The 17466-nt window shown below is 42.4% G+C and overlaps 1 protein-coding gene across 1 annotated transcript in view; it reads right to left on the bottom strand.

The window, feature by feature from the left end:
- Positions 1 to 387: 387 nt before the first annotated feature.
- LOC139408042 (uncharacterized) overlaps positions 388 to 17466 on the bottom strand; it is a 44259-nt gene continuing 27180 nt past the window's right edge. Inside the window, 25 exon segments of the mRNA XM_071151870.1 lie at positions 388 to 474; positions 920 to 995; positions 1144 to 1206; positions 1312 to 1428; positions 1606 to 1769; positions 1919 to 2060; positions 3267 to 3356; positions 3915 to 4051; positions 4217 to 4376; positions 4465 to 4512; positions 4596 to 4661; positions 4793 to 4881; positions 5188 to 5265; positions 5364 to 5427; positions 5532 to 5637; positions 5781 to 5894; positions 6014 to 6180; positions 6266 to 6405; positions 6522 to 6598; positions 6754 to 6843; positions 7420 to 7424; positions 7766 to 7777; positions 8683 to 8726; positions 8728 to 8858; positions 14392 to 14595. Of these exon segments, the coding sequence (XP_071007971.1) occupies positions 388 to 474; positions 920 to 995; positions 1144 to 1206; positions 1312 to 1428; positions 1606 to 1769; positions 1919 to 2060; positions 3267 to 3356; positions 3915 to 4051; positions 4217 to 4376; positions 4465 to 4512; positions 4596 to 4661; positions 4793 to 4881; positions 5188 to 5265; positions 5364 to 5427; positions 5532 to 5637; positions 5781 to 5894; positions 6014 to 6180; positions 6266 to 6405; positions 6522 to 6598; positions 6754 to 6843; positions 7420 to 7424; positions 7766 to 7777; positions 8683 to 8726; positions 8728 to 8858; positions 14392 to 14595 (2471 nt within the window).

Below are 17466 nucleotides of genomic sequence, written 5' to 3'. Positions count from 1 at the left end.
GTCAAGTTAAGATGACATCCACAAAGATTAGAAGGTATGCATGAGTGGCTGTTCTTATTCACACATTTGACTTCATACCTCTCAGTGTTGTACAGTATCTTTTACCAGAGGGTTCTGTGAAGCCAGCATGGTGAAATTAGAGCCTTATTACAAAGTAGTCAGAACCTATCCATGTGTATCCATGTGTATCTATGGCTCTGGGCATAGTCCTATTCCTGCCCCTACGGTGCATTGGTCTTTCAGAGTCTAAAAGGTAACGGGACCATTGAGGTCACCAAGAAGTAATCTGGTCTGGATCCACCTATCAGTGAGCCCCGGTGTGACCTCTGAACTCTGACCCTCTTGGACTGTTTCTGGTTCAGGTTCTGGTTCTGGTTCTGGTTGGAGTCAGAAGTTTTTGTCCCAGCCGGAGAACTCCTCGTCGGCCTTAGCCTGGTCGAAGGGGAAGCGGTCAAAGTTGATGTAGCATGGACCCTGGAGGAAAAGGGGAGGGGAAGAGCTCAGATCAGTGGCTGTCTGGGAATGACGTTGACACTGGCTATGACACAGTGACTAAATGACAACTACTTACCACTCAATCCGTACCTTGAACTTGTATTTGATCTTTATAAAGTGTGAAAAGCTTTATAAAGGAATTTGTGTTCACTAATAAAGCAACAGCTGTTGCAGAGAAATTTGGTTTGATTCGTTGCGCTGTGGTATTATGTCGATGCATCAGAACCTCTCGCAGTAGGTTTTCTCGCAATGGTGGGGAACTTCGTTATAGACCACATATACTGTAAACTAATAATTTACCATTTGTAAACTACTTATCAACCCGTTTATAAATCCTTAGAAGTATACCTTGAATGTAAAGAGTTACCTATTGAGCTTCACATAGATTTTTTTTTTTTAAGATGTGTGCTGAGGCTAGACTGACCTTGTGTATGAGTCTGATTGTAGGAGCCTCCACCTGGCCCACACGAAGCTTGTGCCAATTCATACTACTGAACCACCTGGAGGGGAATACAGGAGAGGGGGATGAATCCTCATAAAATAAAGGTGACTGACAGAAAAAATGTACTGTACAGTGTATAGTACAACATTTACAACAGTTCCAACACCAACAAACCCACACCAGACGGTTGTGATCCTCATGGTTACCTGTGATGGCGGACATCTTTGATCCCATTCTTGGTGTTTCCCAGCCTCTGACCCGGCCGAGGTCTGTGGGCCACAACACAACACAACCCATCAATAACCAATCAAAACAAGTATGAAAAAGAGTTATAACATCACACTATATCCTGCACCTAACACGTAATCTCTAACCTGCACAGTTTACTGATGAGGGACTTGGCCCCCTCGCCCATGTAAGGGGGGAACTTGAGCAACCCATCCAAAATTTTAGGGTAGATCTTTGCGGGCTCGGAACTGGAAAATGGGGGGCTGAAAGGCAAAACAGTCCATTGGTAAAACAGTATTTTAGATAATCCGGTGTGTGTATGTTGGTGTTGGAGCTGTTGTAAATGTTGTACTATACAGTAAATCATTCTGTCAGTCACCTTTCTTGTTTACTGAAATATCAAGCTGCTTTAAACCTTTCCGTGCTGATCTGTACAGTACCTCCCCACCAGCAGCTCATAGACCAGGATGCCCAGGGACCAGAAGTCAGCAGCGAAGTCGTGTCCCTGGTTCTGGATGATCTCTGGGGCCATGTACTCAGGAGTACCACAGAATGAGTAGGTCTTATCACCGTGAACTAACTCCTTAGCAAAACCAAAGTCCACCTACATGTAAAAACACACACATTCAAACATCCACAAATACACACACAGAGAGTTATCTGAATGCATGAACTCTTTAGCATCGCAAGCGATTGAAGAGTTGAAGCAATGAAAGAGGGAGAGCCTGATGTTATCATTAACATATCACCCACCAGTTTGACGTAGCCCTTGGCATCCAGCATCAGATTCTCAGGCTTGAGGTCTCTGTACATGATGCCCTTCTTATGGAGGTAGGCATAGGCCTCTACTACACAGGCAGTGCAGAACACAGCAATGGGCTCATCGAAGCGACCACTGCCAAACACAGAGACAAAGCAGATAAATCTTCAACCTCAGTTGTGTATGTCTGAATTTATACAACGGGGGGTTCTAATACTGAATGCTGATTGGTTAAAACCGCATTCCAGACGGTGTCTATTCCACAAGTTACCACCGGCTAAATCTATGACTTTAAAATGTCTATTTACTCTTCCATCTGACTGCGCAATCCACTGTCTCATCAGCCCAGCCAGGCAATTTAAAAACTTGATTTCCACTATAAAAAGACATTATCTCACATTTCTTTTCGACTAACATTTGGTTTTCAACAGCGGAGATTTGTATAAACCTTGCTGTTTGTCTCTCCGACATTTGCAACATTGTTTCCATATTCAAATTCAATCTCCAGCTGTCCCATAGTAATGAACGTGTCGGGAGAAGGAACGAGACAGACAGGCAGGCAACGTTTCTCAGCCAGTCGAAATCATGAATAAGCTGGCATCATATTTATGGATATATACAAAGAAATATCAATTGAAAAAAGGTCAAACTAAATGAAGTGCAACTAGTTTGCAGTCTTTCTAGCTTCCGTTTGAAGTGATTGTGTTAGCGGTGTTGTTGGCTAGCTCCTCTGAACAACAGTCTCCTGATGAGAGAGCACATTTTCTATGCCAGGCGAAATTTAGCCTCATTAACTTATTGTTATGGACGTATTCAAATAAATGTCACTAGAAAACTGCTTAAACAAATGCAAAGGCAGCTACTGTTGTTATTCTGGCTGCACTGTTTGACGTTGTTGGCTAGCTAGCAAGCAAGGGATAATAACGTTGCCAGCCAGTATGGCAATGGAACATTTAGAACAAACGACTGGGTCGCATCCATAGATATAGATAAAAAGACTGAACTACTGGGTCGCGTCTCTGTCAACCGAACCGATAGAACGAACGACGAGCCGGTTTGTGTAGCAACCATAGTTTTGTGTCGGGACTATATCTTGTGGAAGGATGAAATAGTATGAATAAATTAAGCAAAAGGAAGTTTAAATGAAAGTATGTCAATCAATATTTGAATATGTTGGTAACCCTTTGTATAAAAGGGATGCCCTTGAAGCCAGTGTTTGGAGGATATATTGGCTCAATTTCATCTCGGGCCTAACAACACCCGTGCCGACAAATCCTCCAAAACTCCAGCTTTTCGTGCATGATCACTTAAAAGTAGACTTAGTCAGCAATGTTTCCTCACACTTCTTTGAGCTTGGTCCAGATCTCCCCTCCTGCACAGAACTCCATAATCATGTAGATGTAGCGAGTGTCTTTGAAGGCAAAATGGAGCCTGAACAGTGAGCGAGAGATAACACAGGGTTAAATATGGTACAGTTTCCTCAGTTCTCCTGGACCTTGAGGGCCACAGCAGTGTCTGATGGTTTTCCCTTCTCCCTTAGTACTTTAGTGATTAATGAATACCATCGATTGATAAGGGGACAAAGAGGGTTAACATGTTAACTTAGATGATGATGGTTGGACATTAAAGGTTAGAGGTCAGGGGTCGCCTACCCCCACAGTCTTAATGAATACCATCAATTGACAAGGGGACAAAGAGGGTTAAAGTGTTATTGTAGATGATGATGGTTGAAGGTTAAGGGGATACCTAGTCAGTTGCACAAGTGAATGCATTCAACCGAAATATGTCTTCCACATTTAACCCAACCCCTCTGAATTAAAGAGGTGCAGTGGGCTGCTTTAATCGACATTATCGGTGCAGTTGTTGTTTGGGGTTAACTGCCTTGCTCAACGGCAGAACGGCAGATTTGTCCACGTTGCCGGCTCAGGGATTTGAAAGAGCAATATTAACCACGAGGCTACAGTACCTGCCACCTAGCCCCACAGTTACCTGACGATGAAGTCACTCTGGATGGCTTTGAGGATCCTCTTCTCAAACAGGACGTGCTCCTCCTGTTGCTTAGCAACAATGTGCTTCTTACTGACCCGCTTCATGGCAAAGTACATCCCATGGTGCAGCGTGGTCACCTGGGGAAAACAACAAAAACAGTTATAAACTTTTGATCTAAAAAGAGCCGTTTCACTTTGAATTTTGCTTTCAAGCACCTTAAAGGGGGCAGTAAACTTTCATTAGTTAGTTTCAGCCACTAACTATACCAATAAAAAGCCAAACACTACAACAACACCAAACACTTGTACCAGTTCAACGCGACCAAATCCTCCCACTCCGAGGGTGACAGGTTCTCCCTGGTAGCGCCCCTCCTGGTACAGCACAGGGATCAGGTCCTTCAACCTCAGAGAGGAACTAGGACTGGTCTTCTCTGGAGCATCTGGCTCCTCCAGGAACGTAGAGCTGATGGTGGACCACAGACTACAGTTAGATTGCCTGACTAGAGTGGTAAATATAGAACTAAACGGACTAAGAGTGTCTTTGTACTCACTCATCATGGAGCTCCAGGTGTTCAATGGGGATCGTCTCCTCAAACACCCTGGAGGGGGAACATAACAGACCATCAATCATTCCAAAAAATCTAACCGATCAAGAAATCCAATTTGAATTGTTCAGACTCACTCCTTATCGATGGAGAAGCAGGTAACAGGGCCCAGAGCAGTGCAGGTTGCAGTCCTCAGGATCTCACTGTAGGTTATATACAGATCCACACATAATGAGCAGCCACACTGGCTAATACTGCACACCAAGGCCCCTTTATTGTACAACAGCAAGTTTCTTTATAGTTTTACTGTAGGTACTAATGTATCCATGGTTACCGTATGAGGGCCAATTCCCCGAAATGCTCCCCTTTGCCCATCCTGCGAATCTGTTTCTGCTGCCTGTTCACCTTTTTAGTCACCTGGACCTGAGGGCAGACACATGCACACACACTCGTTTTTGTCCTCGAGGCCAGATTTATTTGATAGGCAATTTAGCACCATTATGACATTGAAAAGAGAGCAGTGCAAATAAAGTTAAATTGACACAGACGGGTCAAAAGGTTGAGTTTGGCAATAAACAAATCGGTTGGTAAGCACAGGTAAGAGTATTGTAGACGCCAATCCTCCACTAGCGTAGTTAGTTGTTGTTCGCTGTGATCATCAAACAAAGGATTTACAGAAACAGAGTGTTTTGGATCACAGAGCCACCAAACATGTCCCCGTTACTGTACCTCTCCTTTAAGGATGATGTAGAATGTGTTGCCCTCTGCCCCCTCACGCACAATGACGTCATTGTTCTGGTACTTCACCTAAAAGAAACAACACATTTTATATGGGATTTATGTGCTAATGATCTGGAAAAAACGATCTAGCATGGGAGAGGTGTGTAAAATGGCTGAGCACAAACCTCCTCCATAGAGTCAATGATCTTAGAGAGCTGAACGTCATTCAGGGTGTTCAGAGTCCGAGACCTGATAGGTAAGCATATAAGAGCAGAATTAGCAGTGTGCATGTGTGTGTGACCAAGAGACTATGACCAAGTATGTAAGTCATGAGGTTAAGTGTGTAAACTCACGTCTTCAAGAAGCCCATTATCTGTTCACGTTTCTTCTTGGACTTATTGGTCATGATGGTTCTGTACGTCTGTCTCTCCATACACCACAGACTCACCACTGTTTTAGCTACGATGGGGAGTGAGGCGGACAATTTATTCATAACAACAAGCAATATTAATTTCAGTGCACACGCACAGTACAGACAGTAGGAAGTTACACGTAGTTAGTTATTTTGTACCACTCAATAGTCGAGTTCTAAAGCATCTTACCTTTGACTGTGGCAGTGCGTTTGCAGTTATACAGAATAGCCAACTCTCCAAAGACATCCCCACAGGTCAGGGTTCGAAGGTTACGACCTGCTTGACTGACATAGAGCTCCCCCTCTGAATGTGGAGAAGAAGGGGTGAGGGGTTTGAGGGGTGAGGGTTATTGTTTAATTGGGAATAATAATCAGACGTACAGTAGCAACACCAAGCAATGTTTTAGAGAAATTCACACATACCTGCAACGATGTACATACTGTCTCCCTCACTACCCTCCTTGATGACATAATTTCCTGGTTTGAAGTCGATGGCCACCAGGAGCTCCACCATCATGGTGATCTGCTCATCGTCAAGGCGACTCAGGAAGTCGTTCTTCTGGATGGCCATGACGATCAGACTTGTCTCGCTGCGGAAGGAGGCATCACACCACCATACAGTACTGGTGTCACATAACTCATGCATAGCCCTTGCCAATCATGCATAGCCCTAACCAATCACCTGACGGTCTTCTTGACTTTGGTCTTCAAGATCTCCAGCTGCTCCTCTGGGATTGGCTCAGGGGCCATGACAGCCGCTCTGCTCTTCCTGACCTCCGGTTCTCCTTCATTACTGTTCCTCTGAGCAGGGAACTCTGGGATATATAGACACCACACACAGGAAATTAGGGTTAAGATACATGATGTTCTATGGTTAGTGATCTGACACAAAATGGCTGCCATTCGTCACCCAGGGGGTTGCCATAGTCACATGAATCCCCTTACCCAGGTCATGATAATGACTGTGAAGGTCCTGCAGCAACTTCTCCTTCTCCTGCAGTCTTCTCTCTGGAGGTGACAGGAGAGCATTGTATTGGTTGGGATAAATGTGTTTTAAGTCATGGTTTATTTCATGGCTGCAGTCTTTGTTGTGGTCAATCATGTTCATATGGTCTTGATCTAAGTTATGCTTGCGGTCATGGTAGTCATGGTCGTGATCGTACCTAGGTCCTTGTTGTGGTTCTGCAGCTCCTGGTTGATCAGGGTCTGTTTCTCCAGCTGCTGCCTCAGCTCATCTACCTGGCCCTCCATGGCTGAAGGGAGGGGTGGATGCATGTGAGAGGAGTCACAGGAAGGTAAACACATGGACATGAAAGCATACACATGAAATATAAGCACATTTGCACATTAATTCACACTCATAAAAGCTGCACGAAACATGCATGCACACACAAACAGTATGCCCAGTATCTGTCATTAAATTGGCACACAGTCAGTTCTCAGTGAGAGGTCTACACTGTGATCATGAATAATGGACACTAATGATGGGCTGCCAGCTAGGGGCACTGTGAATACTGTACCACCCTGGGAAGACATCTCATATAGAACCTGGTATCACTAACCCAAGCCTTGTTGGTCATTTATTGATGGTCACTACCACCTGCAGTATTTTGTGACTCTATTATATGCGTATCCCTGGTATTCTCACAGGTCAGACAATTATTTGGGGATTCGAAGCTACCTTTAGTGTGTGTGCAGGCATGAATTAAAACTGGTGCATATCTTAAGACATCCACTCTCTCATGGTAGCACAAAATGTTTGTGTTTTCTTGAACGTGTGTGTCTGTGCATATACATGTAGCGACCCCCTCCAATGTCAATAATCTCACTGGGCCTGGGGACACAGATCCTTGCTTGCATGTGCATGAGCATACAGGCACACACACACAGGCACACACACTTGGACAAACACACACACACCTGTGAAGAACAAATTCAACCCAACTGATGTTTCCATTGACCAGTTTACAATAGCACTGATTGTGAGATGATTCACCATCTTAATTTCGTGGTCATTTAAAAACTGTTTTGGTCTTTGTTGACAGAGCATACATTTGTTGACAGAGCAAACAAAGCACAAGGTTAGCCTAGCAATTAGCCTAGCACACACATCCACATCAATACAAACTGAGCCAGGGTTAGCCTAGCGCCCTCACTTCACATGACCCCAATTACCTTTCCTTCACCCTGAACATTGGACAGGGCAGAGATTAGGCGTGGTGTTACAGATTGTAAAGTCACCCAGCAAACAACTAACAACAATATAGGAGATAAAGAGACATTTTCCACTCTGTAATTAAAGACAAAACTATTTCATTTCTAAATGTCATTGGTTAAATGTAAAGTGCATGTCCGTCATGTTGCAACAAACTACTTGCTTATTTTCACTTCAGGCTCTTCTTACCCATGACAATTAAGGTAAGGCAATTGTCAATAATTTAGCTTTCTAGGAGTGCAGCCATTCTACAAAAACACTCAAATGGGATAGATTGGGATAATGACCTCCATTACCTGGGTTAACCATTGAGAAATGATTACCTCACATAAAAATCTACTGGCCCCCAAGCCAGTCACCACAATCACAACTCGACCCATTAAAATGAAATGCATGTTACTGCAACTGAGCTCTGATGTAGCTCCAACAGGACTCATTTAGGCTCAGAGACATTGATTCTACAAGGGAAAAGACTTCGGTCAGACTCACCTGTAGGTTGTGTAGAGAGGTGGGGTAGGAAGGAGCGTGAGTCTGTGTAGCTGCTACAGTTCCTACATGGATCTTCATATGAGGCTCAGGACCTTCCTCCAGCACTCCGTAAATCCACTGATACGGTAAAGTATTGTAGGTCCTGTATCAGGTTGTCTCCATCTGAAGGGGTAACTTGATCCAAATGCTCCTAGGCCCCATGCAGAGTCCACTCATTTGTACAGACACAAACACACTACATTTACCTAATCCTGTATCTTTCCTCTCCCTCACTCCCCTCTTTCTGACCTCACCTAGGTCCCTCTATACCTCTACTCGTACTGCTCTCTCTCTCTCTCTCTTTCCCTCTCTCTTTCCCTTTCTCTCTCCCTCTCTCTCCTTATCCGACTGCTCAACAGCTCCAGAGTGTTGGATCATTAACCAGACCCCCGATGCTCCTCCTATTACACCAGGTAGAGGAAGACGGGCGAACCGAGGAGGAGGAGGAAGAGGAGGAGTGACGGGTGGGGGGGGGGGGGGGGGGAGTAGGGATGGGTGGGGAGAGGGTGTTTGAGAGGGCAGAGACTCAGGGAGGTGGATGTAAAGAGGGCCAGGGAAAAAGAAGAGATGGAGGTGAAGGGGGGAAATTAGGGAGGGCAGAGGATTGTGGAACAGGGGGATGAAGGAGTGGTAAGAGAAACTCCTCATACTCCTTCAAAACACCCATAAATACACAGGCTGGGGAAGGGAGAGCGGTTACCACATGAAGAAAATACTCTGGTATACTATGGTATAAATACTATAGTAATTACTGTAGTGGTTTTGTGGACTTTACTGTAGAATACTGTAGTATTTACAGGTAACTATAGTATAAATACTGTAAAATTGTAGACCTCCACAAGTCTGTTTCATCCTTGGGAGCAATTTCCAAATGCCTGAAGGTACCATGTTCATCTGAACAAACAATAGTACACAGGTATAAACACCATGGGACCATGCAGCCATCATATCGCTCAGGAAGGAGACATGTTCTGTCTCCTAGAGATGAACGTTCTTTGGTGCGAAAAGTGAAAATCAATCCTGGACCTTTTGAAGATGCTGGAGGAAACTGGTACAAAAGTATCTATAAACACAGTAAAACGAGTCCTATATCGACATAATTTGAAAGGCCACTCAGCAAGGAAGAAGCCACTGCTCCAAAACTGCCATAAAAAGTCAGACTATGGTTTGCAACTGCACATGGGGACAAAGATCGTACTTTTTGGAGAAATGTCCTCTGGTCTGATGAAACAAAATTAGAACTGTTTGGCCATAGTGACCATCATTATATTTGGAGGAAAAAGGGGGAGGCTTGCAAGCCGAAGAACACCATCCCAACCGTGAAGCATGGGGCTGGCAGCATCATGTTGTGGGGGTGCTTTGCTGCAAGAGGGACTGGTGCACTTCACCAAATCTTCCAAATGGACAATGACCCCAAGCATACTTACAAAGTTGTGGCAAAATGGCTTAAGGACAACAAAGTCAAGGTATTGGGGTGGCCATCACAAAGCCCTGACCTCAATCCTATAGAAAATATGTGGGCAGGACTGAAAAAGTGTGTGCAAGCAAGGAGGTCTAAAAACCTGACTCAGTTACACCAGCTCTGTCAGGAGGAATAGGGCAAAATTCACCCAATCATATTGTGGGAAGCTTGTGGAAGGCTTCCCAAAATGTTTGACCCAAACTAAACAATTTAAAGGCAATGCTAACAAATACTAATTGAGTGTACAGTATATACACTTCTGACCCACTGAGAATTTGATGAATGAAATAAAAGCTGAAATAAATCATTCTCTTTACTATTATTTTGACATTTCACATTCTTAAAATAAAGTGGTGATCCTAACTGACCGAAGGCAGGGAGTTTTTACCAGGATTAAATGTCAGGAACTGTGAAAAACGGAGTTTAAATGTATTTGGCTAAGGTGTATGGAAACTTCCGACCTACTGTATATGGAGGGATATTTTGAAAACACAATGTAAGTGGAAGGATAAGTGGAATGACCTCCAACCAGTGGTGAAAAAGTACCCAATTGTCATATTTGAGTAAAAGTAAAGATATCTTAACTGAAAATGACTCAAGTAAAATTGAAAGTCACCAAATAAATGTCTACCTGTGTAACTATAGGTTAAAAGTATTTGTTTTTAAATATACTTAAGTATCAAAAGTAAATGTAATTGCTAAAACTTACTTAAGTATCAAAAGTCAAATTAAAAGTGTAAATAATTAAAAAATCCTTATATTAAGAAAACCAGATGGCACTATTCTTGTTTTTTAATTTATTTACGGATAGCCATAACTGACAAATGAAGCGTTTGTGTTTAGTGAGTCCACCAGATCAGGGGCAGTAGGGAGGACCAGGGATGTTCTCTTGATAAGTGTGTGAATTGAACCTTTTTCTTGACCTGCTAAGCATTCAAAATGTAACAAGTACTTCTGGGTGTCAGGGAAAATGTATGGAGTAAAAAGTATATTATTTTCTTTAGGAATGTAGTGAAGTAAAGGTAAAAGTTGTCAAAAAGAAAAATAGTAAAGTACAGATACCCCAAAAAGTATTTATCCTTAAGTACTTTACACTAAAAATATACTTGGTGTTTGTATAATTGGTCCATTGCTGATATACAGTAGTTCCACATCTTTTTGCATGTCAGCAATCAAGTTTTCAAGATATATAACTTTCACAGTAAAGAAATAGAGCCGGTATGATGCAAAACACACCCTTATGTGATGCAAAATGCATCATACCAGCTGTATTTCTGTATTTTGAAAGTTATACATCTTGAAAACTTGATTGCTGACAGGCAAAACATTTAAGGACTATATCAACAATGGACTAATGAAACAAATATCAAAAGATATGGAAAGATGTTTGTTTCCAAATTCGACCTTTAAAGCTAAGCTTTCTTGCAATTCTACACATTTTGCCCTTGCCTATGACCTGTTCTAATGCTATCTGGGAGATCCCTGACCTCCAGGGACTTTTTATTTAATTAATAAATGTCCCCCATCCCCCGTGGAAACCTATAGTGTGTAGTATATTATTATACAGTATACCACTGTACAGTTTACTATACAATTCTATAGTAAGCACTGTACTGTTCTAGAGTAAATTGTTTTTTCATGTGCGCTAAAACAGAGATTAATATCCACATTGTATTAGCACTAAAATGTGCCAGAGCAGGTTTTAAAGATGGGAGTGATAGAAAAGAGTCAAAGTTAGGTAAAAACCATAACAGCACATTACGAAAAACACCACAAGTGACTTTCAACCACCAGTTTCAACCAGCAGAAATGTGCGTTTATCGTACAATAAACAGATTAGATTTATGCCGAGAGGAAAACAAGAGGTGGGAAAACCTCCCTCTACTTTATCAGGTGCTGTTTCCACACAAAACCACCGGGCAGCCATTGGATCTTTTCCAGCCCAGCATCATTAAAGTAATCTAAATGAGGCTGAAGGATTCACATTGTGACTGGGGATTTTTATTGTCTTAAGTTAATTATTGATACCCATCCTGTTAATCAATTTCTACGTGTAACTACATTAATGACCTGAGTATGGCGCCAAGATGAGAGGTTTAGACCTGGAACACCAACAATAACTGTTATTAGTTTTACCACTGAGACCAACACAGTGGTATAATAAAGACAACCAAACAAACTAACGTGAATTGCTGCTCTTATTTGAGATAATTACAGCAGTGATTAAGATAAAGTCAGATATGTCTAGGAAATGAATAATTAACATCCTCTTTAACTGGAAAAGCACCTTATAAATGAATATCGACAGAAATAACAACTGTTTGTGTTTTTATTAAGGAATACAGATCAAATATTTAAATTAGTGGCATGGTAACAGAAAATAACAATGGAAGGTCACAAAAAAGTTACAATAGATTATTATTGCAATCACATTATCATTGCAGTGCAGCAGGTATAGTGGTGTATATTGGGCGTTCCCCCCAAGGTCCAGGCAGTCTTGTCCCAGCGGCTGTTATTACTGAGTATCAACACATGTATAAGAGTTAATAGGGTGGTGATGGGAGAGGAGGGTAGTGCTGGTGATCGTCATGGCAGCGTCATAAAAACATCACACCATCTTCCTGTTTTACCGTAACTACTTTAGTCGGTGACTCAGTGCAAGATAGGCAAACAGACAGACATAGTTGATCCATTGTCATGACACACATTGTGCAATATTACCGATAACTGTTACATAACCACACGACATTCTGTATAGTATAGTCCATAATCATAAAACAGATTTACTCAAACTTTTACAATTGTGTGCAAATTTCAAACAAGTCAAAGCGTGAGACAATCGTCCAGAACTAAGAAATAAAGTCAAATGTGAGCTTTCCCTAGGTTTAAACCACTGAGTTGTCACTCACCCTTGTACCCACATCGAATTAAATAGTTTAGTCCTTGGGAAAGGTCAGAGCTTACACGGCATCTTAAATTTGATTATAATTTAGACAATCTCAGAGCTTTATGTGTGCATCCTCAGTTTAAAAAAAATACTGCAAATCAAATAAACAACCAAAAATCACAAGAATAATTATCAAACATAGGCTGTATTTAAAATAGCATAGCTAGTATAGTGGTACTGGTCCATATGAAACAATCGGGGATTTTACACTTGTATTTGTAAACGAAGAGAGGACAGCCAGCAGACATTTCTGATAGCAATTTGCTCTCCTTTACTTTAGCATGTCTAGCCTAATGTGTACAGTACTTTATAGGAAAATAAAGATATAGATTTTCTGTGTCATATCATGCGCATGAACGTATACAGAACTAAGCTATGTTGTGGAATGTGTGGGAAATCCCAGATTGTTTTGAAATGGAATTGTGAAAAACTTCATCATAGACCTCCCAACTTGGGTTTGGATGTTGCAAGAAAGTCAAAAACAATCTCCAACACTTTTGATGATAAAAATACTACTTTGTCAAACACACTGTCCGGGCTGAGATACGACCAACGGTAAGGCAAGTCTTAGACAGCTTGCATTTGATACATTCTCCGATATAGCCTTTACACAGATACATAATACATACTGTGTATATTTTATAACAACATTCCTTCATGTTCAAAATATTGTATCTGTTCTCTTTGTGGTGGAATCAGATGAGGTCAAAATTCAATTTCAGTTCAGTCAAATCTGGATGTGAATCAAAATTCCAATTCAATTAAAAAAATCCTAATTGAAAATAAATTGCACTTCCACTTAACTGATATTTCAATTATCTCCTAAATTTAAATGTACTTAACCAACATGATAAAGTATTAACTGCAGTACGTTATACATAGACATTTCCATGTATTTTATTGTGTATGCTAACCACTATTACAATCACATATATATGAGAATAAAACCCAAGTAGCTTAAAAACAAGATTAAAATAAACTTTTCATTCAAGTTTTTCCAGTATTTGTGTGTTGTGTGATAAGCTAAGTATATTCTTCAAGCATAATCAGTTGCTTTAGTCATAATTAAACATCAGTTCAAGGGGAAATATTTTAAATGAACGTTTCCCTTTCTTGTCTTTTTGAAGACTGAATGCGAGTGATCTATTCATGTCCTTGTTTACATCGTCTAAGCCAATGTGATTTATTATGACAGGAAATAGTAAGGGTGAAATTCAAAAAGTCAAATAGGGGGGGGGGGGGGGGGGTGCTTATATTTGTCTTGTTTCACACATGTACAAGTGTGTAACCTGTACAGTGTATGGTGAATGGATGTGTCATTTTGCATATCGCACTCACCCCGAGACACCGTCGGAGAGTAGGGTGACGGCTTGTGTGCCAGATTCATTTCAACAGTAAGTCATTTGAAACTCTAAACTTATGAAGAGTTACTGGCTTTAAGACCAGATATTCTCATTCTGTGTGTAGTAATATAAGGCTGTAAGTCCCTACCTACATGATGTCAGTGTCTATTGCATTAAGCTCTGTCTGATTGGTCAACGGATAAGCACCTGAGATGAAAAAGAAGAGAGGGTGGTAATGCCGGTGAGGTTAATCGGTCAGTCCCAGAACAATCAGGACCGAATCACATGACCAGGGTGTCTGAGGTCAATCCAGAAGCTCTTCCTTGATGCTGCAGGCCCCTTTGAGGTCCCCTGGGTGATCGAAGGCTGCCTGAATGAACTGGCCGAACAGGCGGTCCATGTAGCCCTCCCCACGCGGGTAAAGGCCCTCCAGGTAGCCTATATGTCCGCCGTGGGACGTCACCAACAGCGCTACGTTAGGCAGGCGCTTGGCTAGGGCCACCGGGAGAGCTGAAGAGAAGAGAAGAGAAAGGGAGTGAGACAGAAGGAGGAGAATTTCAGTTTGAAGCATTTAGATGAAGACCAACAATTGATCACACACACACACACCAGTCAAAAGTACTCATATTCAAGGGTTTTTCTTACATTTGTACTACTTTCTACTTTGTAGAATAATAGTGAAGACATCAAAACTATTAAATAAACATCTGGAATCATCATGTAGTAACCAAAAAAATATATATTTGAGATTCTTCAAAGTAGCCACCATTTGCATTGATGACAGCTTTGCAATCTTGGCATTCTCTCAACCAGCTTCAACTGGAATGCTTTTCCAACAGTCTTGAAGGAGTTGCCAGATATGCTGAGCACTTGTTGGCTGCTTTTCCTTCACTCTGCGGTCAAACACATCCCAAACCATCTCAATTAGGTTGAGGTTGGGTAATTGTTGAGGCCAGGTCATCTGATGCAGCGCTCCATCACTCTCCTTCTTTGTCAAATAGCCCTTACACAGCCTGGAGTTGTGTTGGGTCATTGTCCTGTTGAAAAACAAATGATAGTCCCACTAAGCGCAAAGCAGATGGGATGGCGTATCGCTGCAGAATGCTGTGGTAGCCATGCTGGTTAAGTGTGCCTTGAATTCTAAATAAATCACAAACAGTGTCACCAGCAAAGCACCCCTACACCTCCTCCTCCATGCTTCACGGTGGGAACCATACATGCGGAGATCATCCGTTTACCTACTCTGCATCTCACAAAGACATGGTGGTTGAAACCAAAAATCTCAAATATGGACTCCAGACCAAAGGACAGAATTCCACCTTCCACCATTGCTCGTGTTTCTTGGCCCAATCAAGTTTGTTCTTATTGGTGTCTTTTAGTAGTGGCTTCTTTGCAGCAATTCGACCATGAAGCATGATTCACGCAGCCCCCTTTGAACAGTTGATGTTGAGATGTGTCTGTTACTTGAACACTGTGAAGCATTTATTTGGGCTGCAATCTGAGGTGCAGTTGACTCTAATGAATTTATAATCCGCAGCAGCAGAGGTAATCTGGTCTTCCTTTCCTGTGGCGGTCCTCATGAGAGCCGTTTCATCATAGCAGAGGTAATCTGGTCTTCCTTTCCTGTGGCGGTCCTCATGAGAGACAGTTTCATCATAGCAGAGATAATCTGGTCTTCCTTTCCTGTGGCGGTCCTCATGAGAGACAGTTTCATCATAGCAGAGGTAATCTGGTCTTCCTTTCCTGTGGCGGTCCTCATGAGAGCCGTTTCATCATAGCAGAGGTAATCTGGTCTTCCTTTCCTGTGGCGGTCCTCATGAGAGACAGTTTCATCATAGCAGAGGTAATCTGGTCTTCCTTTCCTGTGGCGGTCCTCATGAGAGCCGTTTCATCATAGCAGAGGTAATCTGGTCTTCCTTTCCTGTGGCGGTCCTCATGAGAGACAGTTTCATCATAGCAGAGGTAATCTGGTCTTCCTTTCCTGTGGCGGTCCTCATGAGAGCCGTTTCATCATAGCAGAGGTAATCTGGTCTTCCTTCCCTGTGGTGGTCCTCATGAGAGCCGTTTCATCATAGCAGAGGTAATCTGGTCTTCCTTTCCTGTGGCGGTCCTCATGAGAGCCAGTTTCATCATAGCAGAGGTAATCTGGTCTTCCTTTCCTGTGGTGGTCCTCATGAGAGCCGTTTCATCATAGCACTTGATGGTTTTTACGACTGCACTTGAAGACACTTTCAAAGTTGTTGAAATGTTCCGTATTGACTGACCTTCATGTCTTAAAGTAATGATGGACTGTCGTTTCTCTTTGATTTTTTGAGCTGTTCTTGACATAATTTCTATACCATAAGCCGCCGTACATCCAATCGTCCTCACAACCGAGCGGTTTGCTGATATCAACGTTGTGAAAAGAGTGCCCCATGGTGGCGGGGGGTTATGGTATGGGCAGACATAAAGGTACGGACAACTATTCAAATTGCCATTGATAAAATGCAATTGTGTTCCACAGAAATACCGTGATGAGATCCTGAGGCCCATTGTGAGGCCCATTTCTTTTAAGGTATCTGTGACTAACAGATGCATATCTGTATTCTCAGTCCTGTGAAATCCATCAATTAAGGCCTAATGAATTTATATCAATTGACTGATTTCCCCATATGAACTGTAGCTCAGTAAAATTGAATAAATTGTTGAATGTTGTGATTATATACTGAACAAATATATACACTACATGACCAAAAGTATGCGGACACTTGCTCATTCAGTCACAAAAGCATTAGTGATGTCGGGCTCTGATGTTGGGTGATTAGGCCTGGCTCGCAGTCGGAATTCCAATTCATCCCAAAGGTGTTCGATGGGGTTGAGGTCAGAGCTCTGTGCAGGCCAGTCAAGTTCTTTCACACTGATCTTGACAAATCATTTCTGTATGGAACTCGCTTTGTGCACGGGAAAACTCATTTCATGAAGCTCCTAACAAACAGCTCATGCTGACATTGCTTCCAGAGGCAGTGAGTGTTGTAACCGAGGACAGATGATTTTTACACGCTACGCGCTTCAGCACTTGGCGGTCCCGTTCTGTGAGCTTGTGTGGCCTACCACTTTGCGGCTGAGCCGTTGTTGCTCCTAGACGTTTCCACTACACAATAACAGCACTTACAGTTGACCGGGGCAGCTCTAGCAGGGCAGAAATTTTACAAACTGACTTATTGGAAAGGTGGCATCCTATGGCGGTACCACGTTGAAAGTCACTGAGCTCTCCAGTAAGGCCATTCTACTGCCAATGTTTGTCTATGGAGATTGCATGGCTGTGTTCTCGATGTTATACACCTGTCAGTAACGGGTGTGGCTGAAATAGCCAAATCCACTAATTTGAAGGGGTGTCCACAT

The sequence above is a fragment of the Oncorhynchus clarkii genome, chromosome 4 (genome assembly GCF_045791955.1).
Source record: "Oncorhynchus clarkii lewisi isolate Uvic-CL-2024 chromosome 4, UVic_Ocla_1.0, whole genome shotgun sequence".
Classification (NCBI taxonomy): Eukaryota; Metazoa; Chordata; class Actinopteri; order Salmoniformes; family Salmonidae; genus Oncorhynchus; species Oncorhynchus clarkii.
Note: the sequence above shows the minus strand (reverse complement) of the source record. Positions and strands in the feature narration are given on the sequence as shown.